At 40.8% G+C, this 12600-nt stretch overlaps 1 protein-coding gene across 5 annotated transcripts in view; it reads right to left on the bottom strand.

Annotated features, from left to right (window-relative positions):
- Nucleotides 1–12600, bottom strand: part of LOC144822512 (chloride anion exchanger-like) — a 113626-nt gene that overhangs the window by 97997 nt on the left and 3029 nt on the right. For all 5 annotated transcript variants that reach the window (XR_013608632.1, XR_013608633.1, XR_013608634.1 and 2 more), the window contains exon 3: nt 239–378. Coding sequence is in view for 1 of the 5 variants with exons in the window: in XM_078680141.1 (XP_078536267.1) it covers nt 239–378 (140 nt within the window). In the remaining 4 variants the exon portion in view is untranslated. The remainder of the gene's footprint in view (nt 1–238; nt 379–12600) is intronic.

Genomic DNA, 12600 nt, shown 5'->3' with positions numbered 1-12600 from the left:
GCTGGACGGCATCACTTTAGGATCACTCCCTTCAATAAGGGCAAAGGTGAGCTAAAAATAAAGGCAATAGCTTATCGATGTATTCCAGTGATTAAAGGTTATGTATTGGCTGTTTCGATTTTGATCACCTCTGCTTGATCTCTTGATTGAATGTTGTTCCTTTACGCTGTGTTCCCTGTCCTCTGTCTAGACCACAGTTTGATCATAGTTTTGCTGACAATCTTCAGGAATAGATTACCTTGTAAGACCGCCACGAGCCCCGTGCTGATGCCAGAGACGATGTCGCTGACCAGCCACTCCTTAAAGCGGTACATTGGAAGCCAGGATGCGATTGGCAGAAACGTGTAGGCGATTTTCTTGGCCTTTTCGGAGGAGCAGCTAAAACAGTTTCAGGGGAAAAATAGTAAACAAATGTGTAGAAATGTGCAGTCTGGTCGAATTATATATTGTCATATGATAACTGTAGCACTTCCCTGCTACTACTGTGATTACACCCCACCCTTTATCACATGCATTGACAAACACAATTAAATTCACACCAAAAGTCCTTCTTGGTCTACCGAAGTCGCCTCAAAGGACATTGGTTTTACGTGTGTATGTGTGTGGGTGCACAGGTGGGTTGGCATTTCTTTTCTAGATGAACGAGCTTTATTGTGCTTCTTTACAAACTTCCTGTCAAGTGACAGAGCTCTCTGAATAGCAGTTGGCCTGGAGAGTGCGTGTGCCTGGAGTGCTTCAACATAAGATCGGTCTGCATGCCTGTATGCCTGCATGCCTGCTTTGTGTTGTTATTTTCCGCCTTTTCAGTGGCGTTGCCTAATCTCTCTGGTTAGAAGGGTTGCGCTCAATCAAATGTGTTTACAAACAGCCAGTTGCTCATAGGATTGTTCCTACGACCTGGTAAATGCTATACCCGGCAGTGGTTCCCAAACTTTTGACTCCTGAGGACCCCCATTGAGTCACCACTGGAAGCCGGGGACCCCCAAGCAATTTGTATGACCTAAATTTTAAATATTAAAACAGTAATTCGAAACAAACACGTGCACACAAAACAAATACTCAAATTTCTAAGGATTTTGGTGCCCGATGTACAACTATTTCATTTAGCGCCACTCAATTGGCGACACATTGCGAGTAGTAAATTGCGAGTCGCTAACTGAAATGTACAACAGTGTGTTTAACACTGTTTGGGATTCCCAATGGGGTCGCAAATTGCGAGGCTCATTAATATTAATGAGCCTCTCGCAATTTGCGAGCCCATTGGAAATGCCAGACCTCCCAGGGATAGTGGCCTACTGGGCTCAGCAGACCACCATGTCGGGGACTGCTTTTAAATAAAGCAGTTTATTTTTAAAAATGCAGCCCGTTTTCCATGCATTTAAAAAAAAAAAGAAAATGAAACATTTTTGTTTCATTTTTTAAGGGCAGGCAGTGGTCCTGGGACCACTGCCTGCCCTTAAAAAATAATTTTGCTTGCATTTGCAAAGGGGAAGGGGTCCTCTGGGGACCCCTTACCATTTGCGAATGCATTACCATCTACTTGTAGTAGGTGGGAATTGCGAATATTTTGCGACCGCAATTGCGGTCGCAAAACATATGTACATGGTTTGAGACTCGCTATTTGGAAAGGAATGCCCCTTCCAAATAGCAAGTTGCAAGACCTATTTAGCGAGTCGCAAAAAAATGGAGACTCGCGAAATAGGCTATGTACATGGCCCAATAGGTGTTTGCATGTGCAAACGGGTTTGCAAACCCGTTTGCGCATATAAAAACGGGTCATACATTTGGCCCTTACTATTTTATATTGAAGGAATTTGCAAAAAAGGAAAAAAATTAATGGGAAGGTTGGTGCTGCATCTCCATGACTAACATTTAAATTGTTGGTTTTATTTCGCAGTACGAGGCTTTTTAGCAGCATCAGGATAATGAATGACTGGGAAAGAACATAAGTAACTAACTGGTAACAATCAGTTTGCAAGCAGCTCTTTGATAACAGTTTATAGATCCCTCTGCTAGATTACGATTGTCACTTATGAAGTGCACAGTATCAAAAGAATCTCTGTGCCAAAAGCAGTAACCATGGACCTATGCACATAAAATACTGCTTTTTAAAATGCATGTTACATGTTCTTTGCAGTAGGCATATTAACCCTCTGTGCTACATTAGTTAAGTCAAAGCTGCCACTGAGCAAAACTCTCATCTCTTCCAAGCAGGTACATTAATCACTGGCATTATCTTGACACTTTTATTGTAGCTAGGAAGCTGCTAATTATACAAGAAACTTTGCTGAGGTTTTAAAACTGCTGTCTACGGACCCCCTGGGAATGTGTCACAGACCCCTGGGGGTCCGCAGACCCCAGTTTGGGAAACACTGCTATACCGGATGGCTATGAGATATCTTGTTTAGATAGACAAGGTAAATGGGGAATTGCAGTGGTGTACCACAGTCATTTTAATACTTCTTTTACTACGGCTTCACACTTATGCGATGAGACCCTGCAATTCACTTTTAGTTTTAATAAGGTCCCCACATTCCATAGGGCATTAGTCTATTGCCCGCCCAGTTCACAAGGGTGTTTCATTACGGCTGTTCGGACTTTAATGGAATCCAGTGTTGAGTTTTCTAAATTTGCATTATTAGGAGATTTTAATTTTCGTTTAGAAAAGAATGATTGCCCAGCTACAGCTCAGCTAGGCTGTGCTTAGACAGAGTGATTCCCCTGACTTGGACAAACCATAATGCGGTCCCTGAAAATCAAAAAGAAACCCCTCTGGAGGTAAGTTGAAGGTGTAGTTTTGGATCAGGTGTTGATACAACAGAAACCTGACCTAAACTGTAATGTTGAAGTTGATACTGACAACTTTATAACTAGCTAGAATTGGCAGCCTTGAAGATGGCACCTTTAAAAACTTTTAAAGGTTTTTGGGAATCTCCACTGCCCCATCGTATTCCCCTAGGTGTTTTGAAAGAAGAAGGAGAATTGACTACAAAAAGGGGAAAAAATTGCAATACAAAGCGGAGATAAATGAGTATTAAAAGTTGATTATGTTGTAGAAATTCAATATTTTACTGATAAAATAGGGTTGGTCAGGGATTCTACTTAAGATCTAATGAGAACAGTCAATTTCCTTCCTAACTATAATAATGTACAACTTATTGTACCCTCGCAAGAGTTCTGCAACAGGCTGGCAGAGGATTTTCAGTCCAAGGTGTCAGGGGTATATGATGAATTTTCTTCCATATCTGAAAGGGTCTGGTTCAGTTATGGCATGTGGTCCCCTTCTTCTCCTTCTCTGGAATCTACAGATGGCGTTGAAAGTAGTCAGTCTCTGCTGGATCATTTTGGATCTCTTGTAGACCATTAAATCAGGGTCCCTGCTTGACCCCTGTCCCCCTGTGGGGTGCCCCAAAACTCCTCACAATCACCTACACTCTTCGTCCCTCCATTGGTAAAACTCAGGTCTTACAGTTTCACTGTGCTGCCATATGCAGATGGCACAAATTGTAGTGCCCATTTCCTTTGATGCCAATGTGGTAGCTACTAAATTCAAGGAATGTCTACTCAACATTGTCACCTGGATTCAAGATAATGATTTAAAACTGGATTTTAAAATGATGAAGGTAATCCTCTTTGGTTCTAACCTCTCTTTCTGGGACACATCTTGGTGGCCTTCTTCGTTAGGTATCCCCCCCTCTCCCCATCCAGTTCAGAAAGTAAAAGATCTCGGATTGTGGTTTGATGAACAGCTTTGCTTTTCAGATCAAATAAACAAGATTCATTCTTCCTGCTTTCAACTTCTTAGGGTTGTGAGGCAGGTGTTACCTTTCACTCTGGTGGATTTGTAGAAGTTGGTTATGGTTGCATTTGATCTATCAAGAATAGAGTTTTGAAATGACCTTTATTTGGGCATAAAAAAAAAGTTGCAGCTGGAACTTCAGTCACTCCAGAATGCGGCTGCTCGCCTGATTCTCAGGATTCCCAAGTTTAACTCGATCTCTAAGGGCATTCATGACCTTCATTGGTTACTGGTGACAGAGTGGGTCAAATTTAAAGCCCTTTGGATCGTTCTTAGGGCCTTGCACCGCGGAGGTCCTGTATAGTTTCAGCAGTCTTTTTCTTGACACATGCCGAATCGTATTTTAAGTTCCGGTACTACAAAAGTAGTAACAGTTCCCAAAATAAAGAAAGCAAAATGGGGAGGAATAAGCTTTTCTTTCTTGGCCTGTAGGCTGTGGAATTCTCTACCCTTTGTCTTGAGATCTCAGTCCAACATATCTTCTTTTAGAAAATTGTTAAAGACATGGCTTTTCTCTGCACATTTTTAGTAGATTCACCGTAGTCTCTTTCTAGTAGGAACACTTAGCGCTAAGACGCCTCAGCAATTGTGCGCTTTATAAAAATGTTACATGCTAACTTAAATCAATCCTGTAGGTACACATGCTACTGGGGTGAGGCTGTGGGGTGGTGTTTGGGCTGAGTTGGATGGGGGAGAGTCTTTTCTCATATTGGATGTCGGAAAACTGCAAAGGTGTTTGGTGTGTCAGGCATATTTGAATTTTGCCTCTGGAGCGCACCCCATACACTGACAAAATAGACATATTTCAGGTGTTTTATTGGAGTTTGGCACCACTATTAGGTGCTATATGTGTGTGTGAGCTACACCCCTGCTTGGATGAGACCAGCCACCCCTTCCATTTTGCAGGATACCATTTAACACAGGAAGGAGACTGATAAAGAGCATGATCTCTCAGCGTCAGACGATAAAAGTCTATCGACCAAAACCGAATTTACAAACTTGTAGCAAAGAAAATTAAAAAAAAGCAATCTCAAATATAACGTTAAATATGAAGCTTTAATTTTTGGAGCTGACTAGTGCTACTGCTTTACAGGCATAAGTATAGGGTTAGTGTACATTTTGCAAAGTGGTAAGACTTCTAGGGTCCCCTGTTCAACTTAAGCGGACATCATTTAACCGAATTTGCAGAATCTAAGCCCGCCCTGGAACCTGAGAGGGGTTTGCCCGTACCACGGGATGGCTCGATGAGTTCGCGGAATGGCTCGGTGAGTTCCCGGAATGGGATGGCCAGTTCGCGGAATGGGTCGGCGAGTTCGCGGAATGGGTCGGCGAGTTCGCGGAATGGGTCGGCGAGTTCACGGAAATGCCCGTTGAGTTCACGGAATTACTCGGTGAGTTCGCGGAATGGCTCTGTGAGTTCGCGGAATGGCTCTGTGAGTTCAACGGTTGTTTCTGACTTTTGCAATGATCTTCAACTCACTCATTCAATCCCCGCTGTGCAGCTTCAGCCTCCCGTCTGTCTCAGGTCAATTTATTGAGTGCTGTAAATTAGATAACAGTAGCCCCTGTTATTTCCAGCACTGAGAAGTGTGGTGTGAGGCACTATATGAAAGCAAGTTACTATTAATAAGGCCGGCAGATGCATAAGTACTCTATCCCTTGTCTATAGTCACAACCTTTGCATTATGTATCCGTCATTGTTGCCGATGATTTCAGTATCACATAAATCTTCGGGTACAAAGTCGAAAATGGACGAAAATAGCGCATCGAGGTAACACTCAAGGTGTTATATATGTCAAACTTTGGTCATAAACATAAAGTAAGCTATTACACTGCAAATTAAGTTTACCATGGGGAATGGCCAATGTTAAATTTGCTGCTGTAAGTTCCATCCCTCAATAAGTGAGTTAAAACACAGTGATAAAATGCGCAGTTGTAAGTGCTCTACCAGACAGTAAAATTTTACCAGCTGGTGGTAAACCAACCCCGAAATTTAAGTTAAGAAATTACGCTGGAGAAAGCAATAAACCCCATCTCACAATTGAGCGCTCCTGCCTACAGACTACGCCTCCTTCACCGCGCAACTGCATCATTGTTTGCTGAACTGTGGGAGTAAAACTGCATAGGACATCTCAACTGTATATTAGTCTAGTGCACCTTAATATCTGTATGTCCTTTGAGCGTTTCCCCAGTACTGAGGCAACTTCAGCAGTGTAGATCTGATGGAGTAAGCCAGAGCTAACCTGATGGGGGGAAATGATGCAACAGTGACCAGGCATCGACCTATAAGCAGCCTGCAATGGCCTGTTGCCATGGCCTGTTGCCATGGTGAAGCTTTAATTCAAGGGTGCCCACCATTGGTCCAAAAGGGACAGGTCCAACCCAGATTTTCAGGATAACTTCTAACTACGCAATCTTGGTGGGTTTAGATTCGTGTGTACACTTTTTACGCAGTTATCTCAACAATATTGTAAAATACAGGGCTCTCAGAGCCATGCTTGACACCCCGTTTTATATGTAGCCTACATTTGCTACATGTTGCCTAAATCTAGAATGGCAGGAAGCCAAGTGAAATGAGAGAAGCCAGACAGTATGCCGATGAGCTGTTATCCTACTCATTGAACAATGTGCTATAAACCTTTAGAGTAGGTGATCTACATTCTCAGTATCAGGGACCAAGAGAAAGCGCTTCTCAAGGCAAATAGTTTTTTTGATTATTAGCTCTAATGTGGATGCAGCAATTAACCAGATCTTCAATATGCCGATTTTTAAAAAAAATTCCAGATATAATTGTACTAAAATTGAGCTTCTTGTGTTAAACAAGCAAAACAGAAAGTCTTAGAAAAACAGTAGCATGACCTATTTAGGAAGTAACATTTCTGCTAAGTTTGAATATTAAACCCCCTGCCCCCCCTCCACACCAGTAAATTCACCTCTCCTCTGCTATGAAACACACATGCTTTGAATAGTAATGGATGCTAGAGAATAGTGTTTTATTTGAACACATTGGGAAATAAACCAACATGTTTCGGCTCCAATAGGGAGCCTTGGTCATGGTTGTATGACATTACCACGCACTACTTTGCCATGCACGTTTTCACAACACAGATTTTCAAACGCATACCACTAACACGCATTTAAATTCACTCACATCTGATATACCTTTACCATGCAATCCACTACCACGCACACTATTTCCACGCTTATGTCCAGTCATAGTCTAACACTGCCTCCTACTGTTAAAAAATTATACAATAATCTTAAAACAATATTGTAAACAAAATTATATATTTTTAAAAAATTACGTTTATGTCGGTTACAGGTTTACTTTTTGGAGGGAGACCCCCCAACACCCCCTTTTTTATTTACCCTTAAAATATATATAAACTAAATATCGCAAAGTCACCAATTCAAACATACATGCAGTGTAAAGACTTACTTGGTAAAAGTAATTTCGATATAAAAAACTTACATTTCATGTTAAAAACTTTGTGGTAAAGGCTGTTCCCCCTCGATCATGATCTGGGTCTAAATTAGCACCCGGATGCATTCACATTTGTGGGCGGAGTGGTCCTACATACCCTGATGGTAGCACAACCTCCCACTCACCCAATTGAAAAAAAATGCACGCCACCACAAGTCATTTGGCATGATTTGGAATAGACTGGAGCCTCATTTCCTTAGAAGATAAGAAATGGTAACATCTTGTTTTAAGTTACTGCTTATTATTAGAAAGCCATATTTCACCTTTCCATCCATTCAATTGACAAACGTTTGTAGAAGATCTGGAAACCTTCGGAGTAAGAGTTACTGCGCCATGGCTTCAAAAAAGTGAATGTATCTTTAATTTGAGATGATGACTATGAGTTTATTTCCCTGACTGTGGCAATGTACTGAGGACACAGAACGCAGTTGTTGGCCTGTTTGCCAATCTTAAAAGTCAGAGCTCACACCGTGACAGCCAGGGAGACCTTGCATAGGTTGCCAGTCATTGACAATATCCACTGTTCCATTGTTTTGTCTACAAGTGCCTCCATGGCATGGCATCTTCCTATGTAATGCAGAGAATGCATGCATATAGACCTTGTAGAGCTCTCAGAAGTACAAATCTTGGTGGAGGGACCATTCTTTAAGTTAATCTGTGGAGGTGGCATCGACTTTTCATTTCAGGGGCCCAAATTCTGGAATGCACCCCCCTCCACCTGAGTCAATGCTACTCTGGAGCCAATGTTACTCTCTTATTGCAATCAGGAACATTTTTAAATCTCAATTGTTTTAACGTTTTTGGTTTGCTGGTTAGGAAGACTGCGAAAGAGAACCGTAATGTTCGCGAGCATGGTATAAATGCAATGAGCCAGGCAGACAAAAGATCAAGAGGGAGTGACAAAGGAGGTTTATCTGGATTTTGAAAGAAAGTTATTCATTAAATTTCACATTGTTCAGTTATTCATCAACTGTTTGAACTTATCCAAGGGTTGTGAGCTGGAAAAGGTGCTACCTGGAATGTGGCTGGCAAACATGTTGTAATTCCTGTGGTTGTTGACATGCCTCGGGAGGGCATGCAGACAATTTGACGCAATTACCAGAGAGTCACAAAGCATTTTTAAAATAACAAGAATGTAAAGGGTCGAAAGAATATCCCAGAAATACTGTTGAAAACCAAAGTGACAAAGCCCTAAATTATGCCCTTGTTTTGACGACACTCAGGATAGGAGGGTTAGAAATTGGCGCAGAAGTAGGATTTTGGCATTGAATGCTCAAGAAGAGCTAAACTAGGATAGCACTGAAGAGTGCCAGCCCCAAGTCTGTGGAGACCAGAAAGAGGTACAACCAGCAAGAACAAGGAGGGTGTGGTCCCAGTGGACAATTCAATCAGAAGACCTCGAATCAGAAAAAGTGCACCTAAAGTTGGAGTTCAATGTGCCACAAGTATAATAATGCATTAGTGATAGTCCAGGGACTGGATACTACAAAGTAGCGGAGTTTGAAGCCTGAGACGGAGGAGGGAAGCTACACTGTGTCAACACAGAGATGAACAGAAGCAAGTAAGTCATCAAAAGATAAATGGAAACAGTCAAATTTTGAATATAGATATTATCCGCAGCAATATTTCATTTTAAGTATCGAATTCTGACATGAAACATCTAAATCAATTTACAAATGTCCATGATCGTCAATTTTAAGTTTATGTTTAGATGCCTGTAGACCCTGGTGCTTCTAAGTATTCACCTGGTTTACCAAAACATGGTATTGCTGTTTTTAAAATTGTTTGTTTATTGGCTCTAAACAATAATTTCATCTAATTATATTATACAAAATAACTTCATGGATGATAGAACGGATAAATTATCAAGGGATAGCAATCAAGACACAGAGGGTCTAGGAGCCCTCTTAAAAGTACAGAATACAACTTCGTTGTATCTTAACATGTAAAAGGTATGATTATTTCCTTTTAGTTTTCATAAAAAGTGCATATTGTGATAACTATAAACATCAACAGAAGAATGAACCTTCATTTGAGATAAAACATCTCAAAGCTCGTCCTGCTATTGCACTGTATAAAAAAAGTCATGCATTAGAATAATAATAGTTAAATGTATGTTTATAATCTGTCTGTTTTCAGCAATGCCTGTACAATGTCTGCAGATTCGAGGTATACAAACATACAAGCTGGCAAGCTTACTGTCCTGTAGTGGTAAGTCACGCACATGGAAACTGGAACTGTGCAGATAACTAGAGCATGTGCCTGGTGTAAGACAACAATCAAAGGAGTTAATTAACAATATACTGGGTACAAATATTGGTGTTTTAAAGCGTGTGTAAAATTCAAATCTATAAACTTCAACATTTAAATATATTGAAAAGTTTGTTACAATACTTAGTCTGTAGGTAAAGTCAGGGTATGTTGTCCCAGAAAGGCCAAGTTTATATGCCTTAACAAATATGGGAAACGCTGAGATAGTAAACTATGCACAGGCCTAGTTATTATTAGTGGCAGAAATGTGTCTGCCATTAACACGTCTGACCTTTCTTGAATAACTATTCTTTTTTGAGCTTCCATTTTTAGTACCTGGTATTTGCAAATACTTGGGGACAGTCGAAAAACACACCGCCCTATTGATGGTGTTTTTTTCTATTATTTGGCCCTGCTGATACCTACCAATGGGTTATTTGCCTCTCCCTGAATAAACCTTCCCAGTTGGCCAGATGGCTGCAAATCCCCACTTACTCCCAGAACTATCATCTCTACTGACCCATTAGCACAATAACTGACCACATTAATATTGGCTTGACATTGTCCCGGCAGACCTCCATCACCCTCTGTCCCTCATCCCTAACCTTTAGTATCATGTGATAAACCTTAAGCTGCCTTTACCTTTCAGCTTTCTCAGGGTCTCATCTAAACTGGGTGGCATGGTGAGCAAAAGAATGATGGATTTAACCCAGATCTCTTGACTGGGGGTGAATGTTTTGACTTGTTCTTCATTTGGTTTTTGTTCTCAGGGTGAAGAGCAATCAGCACATTCTCCAGGCCCTGAACTATACTGTCCATAACATAGCTCTCTGACTTCCATAAGACCTGCTGATCAAGTTGCATTTATTCTATTTACAATGGAATTAAAGGATGGAGGGTCACCTAAGCTACATTATAAGCATGTGGCAAGTCAACCAAGTGGGTGTGGGAAAGAACGAGAAAGAAGACCAAGTGCCTTTAGAAAGATAAGGAGCTCCAAGGTGTCTGTCAATATTTCATGGGAGTCTGGCAGGAGGTATTTTATTCCTTCAAATGCATGACTGCGCTATAACCTTACCCCTAAACTTCAAGATTATGCCTTTGGATGTTTGCTTCTACTTATGAAACAAACTATAAGTGACATCTGAAAAAAGTCATTATGCGTGGCTTGTGATTTGTCGAACAACTTATTTATCCTGTGCTATGTAGCCCACTATCAAAACCAACTGTAAACTATGCAGAACAAGCAGAGTGATTATATTTTCACGTAATGCATTCCAGCTATTCAGTAGATTCACATATAGTCATAAATGTGCCCTTTTTGGTTAATTACTGCATTTCATTGAAAAAATAATTCTAAAGAAAGAGCTGAACTCTAATGATCTCTTTCATTGCTTGAGCAGCAGTGGAAGTTCTGCTGAGTGACGAGCCTTTCACACAGATCTGGCCCTGGCATTAGGCATTGTGATGTCACAACCTTACTGTAATTAATGGTATTAGTAGAGTACTGCTGTAATTTCCCTATTACATGTCTGTAGTAATGTCTTAATAGACTGTAATAAGGAAATGAAGCACACGTTTTTTTCAGCTATTTCCAGCTTCTATGTATAATGTTATGACTTTTATGTCAGTATCAAGGAGCGCAATCAATGGGCCTGAGTTATCGTGGTGTAGCAACCATCAGGGGTAACAAGCGCCATATATATGCAAACCATTGTCCCTCTTCTATCTCTCTGCTACCCTTCTCAATCTAAATAACTGACTAATATCCACCACTCAAATTACTTTCAGATTACACTATACTAATTCACCAGTAACCCTTATGGGTTCCAGAGTAGCGTGCTACTCACCAAAAAAGTGCTTCAACACCCCATCAGGGGTAACATGCACTATATAAATGAAAACCTTTTTCCCCCTCTTCTATCCCTCCGCTATCCTTCCCAATCCAAATAACGGACTAACATCCACCACTCACATTTCACTTTCATATTTCACTACACTAATTCACCACTAATCTTTTATGGATTCCGGAGTAGCGTGCTACTCGCCAAAAAAAAGTGCTTCAACACCCCATCAGGGGTAACAAGCGCTATATAAATGCAAACCTTTTTCCCTCTTCTATCCCTCCGCTATTCTGCTGAATCCAAATAACTGACTAACCTATCCACCACTCAAATTAGTTTCATATTACACTATACTAATTCAACACTAATCCTTTATGGGTTCCGGAGTAGCGTGCTACTCCCCGAAAAAGTTCTGCGACGCCTCGTCAGGGGTAGTAAGCGCTATATACATGCATATACATTACAATACAATACAGTCTTAAGCCGTCAATGTTAACCAATCTTAAGGACGAGCAATAATAATCTCATTTTCTTAAGCTGCAACAAAACCATTTTAAACGGTTGTATGTTTATACAACGCATTCCGTTGCAACGCATGCCTTTACCACGCATGCGTTACAACGGAATGATTTTTTACCGCATAACCTTTTCCTCTAATTCTTGCGTGGTGACGTCGTACGTCGTTAAGAGGAAACTGAAGTTTTTTTCCGTTTCCTCTTAAATGACGACGATTGCCTGCATAATATGACGTGATTTCAGGTGAGGTTTTTATTTGGGGGGGAGACCCCCCCAAGCCCCCCCTTGTTAAATTTTGAACCTTTACCACATATGCCTTTACTACATACCTCGTAGTAAAGGTATGCGTGGTAAAGGCTTTCGTGTTAACCACGCATGCGTTGTAATGCATGCGTGGTTAATGTATTCGTGGAAACGGCCGCGTTGTAGTGGCCGTTTCCCCTTTTAAACAAGTCATATTTTCGTGCTTTCTTAATGCCAGGAGAACATTGGAACATCAATTCCATTGGTTCTATTTGGAAAATATACGCACTTTGACCTTCTAAGTAATCTAAGCTTTGATGTTTGATGAAAAAAGCACTGAATTTTGACAAACGTCAAAGATGGATTATTTTACTCTGATGATGAAAAACAGCACTGACCTCCACAAAAAGAAATTAAGCAGCACATAGGCAAAGTGGTGCTCAGTATCATCCTGTTTTACATTA

This window comes from Lissotriton helveticus, chromosome 1_1 (genome assembly GCF_964261635.1).
Source record: "Lissotriton helveticus chromosome 1_1, aLisHel1.1, whole genome shotgun sequence".
NCBI classification, from domain to species: domain Eukaryota; kingdom Metazoa; phylum Chordata; class Amphibia; order Caudata; family Salamandridae; genus Lissotriton; species Lissotriton helveticus.
The sequence above is the reverse complement of the archived record's forward strand: the minus strand, read 5'-3'. Positions and strand labels throughout refer to the sequence as shown.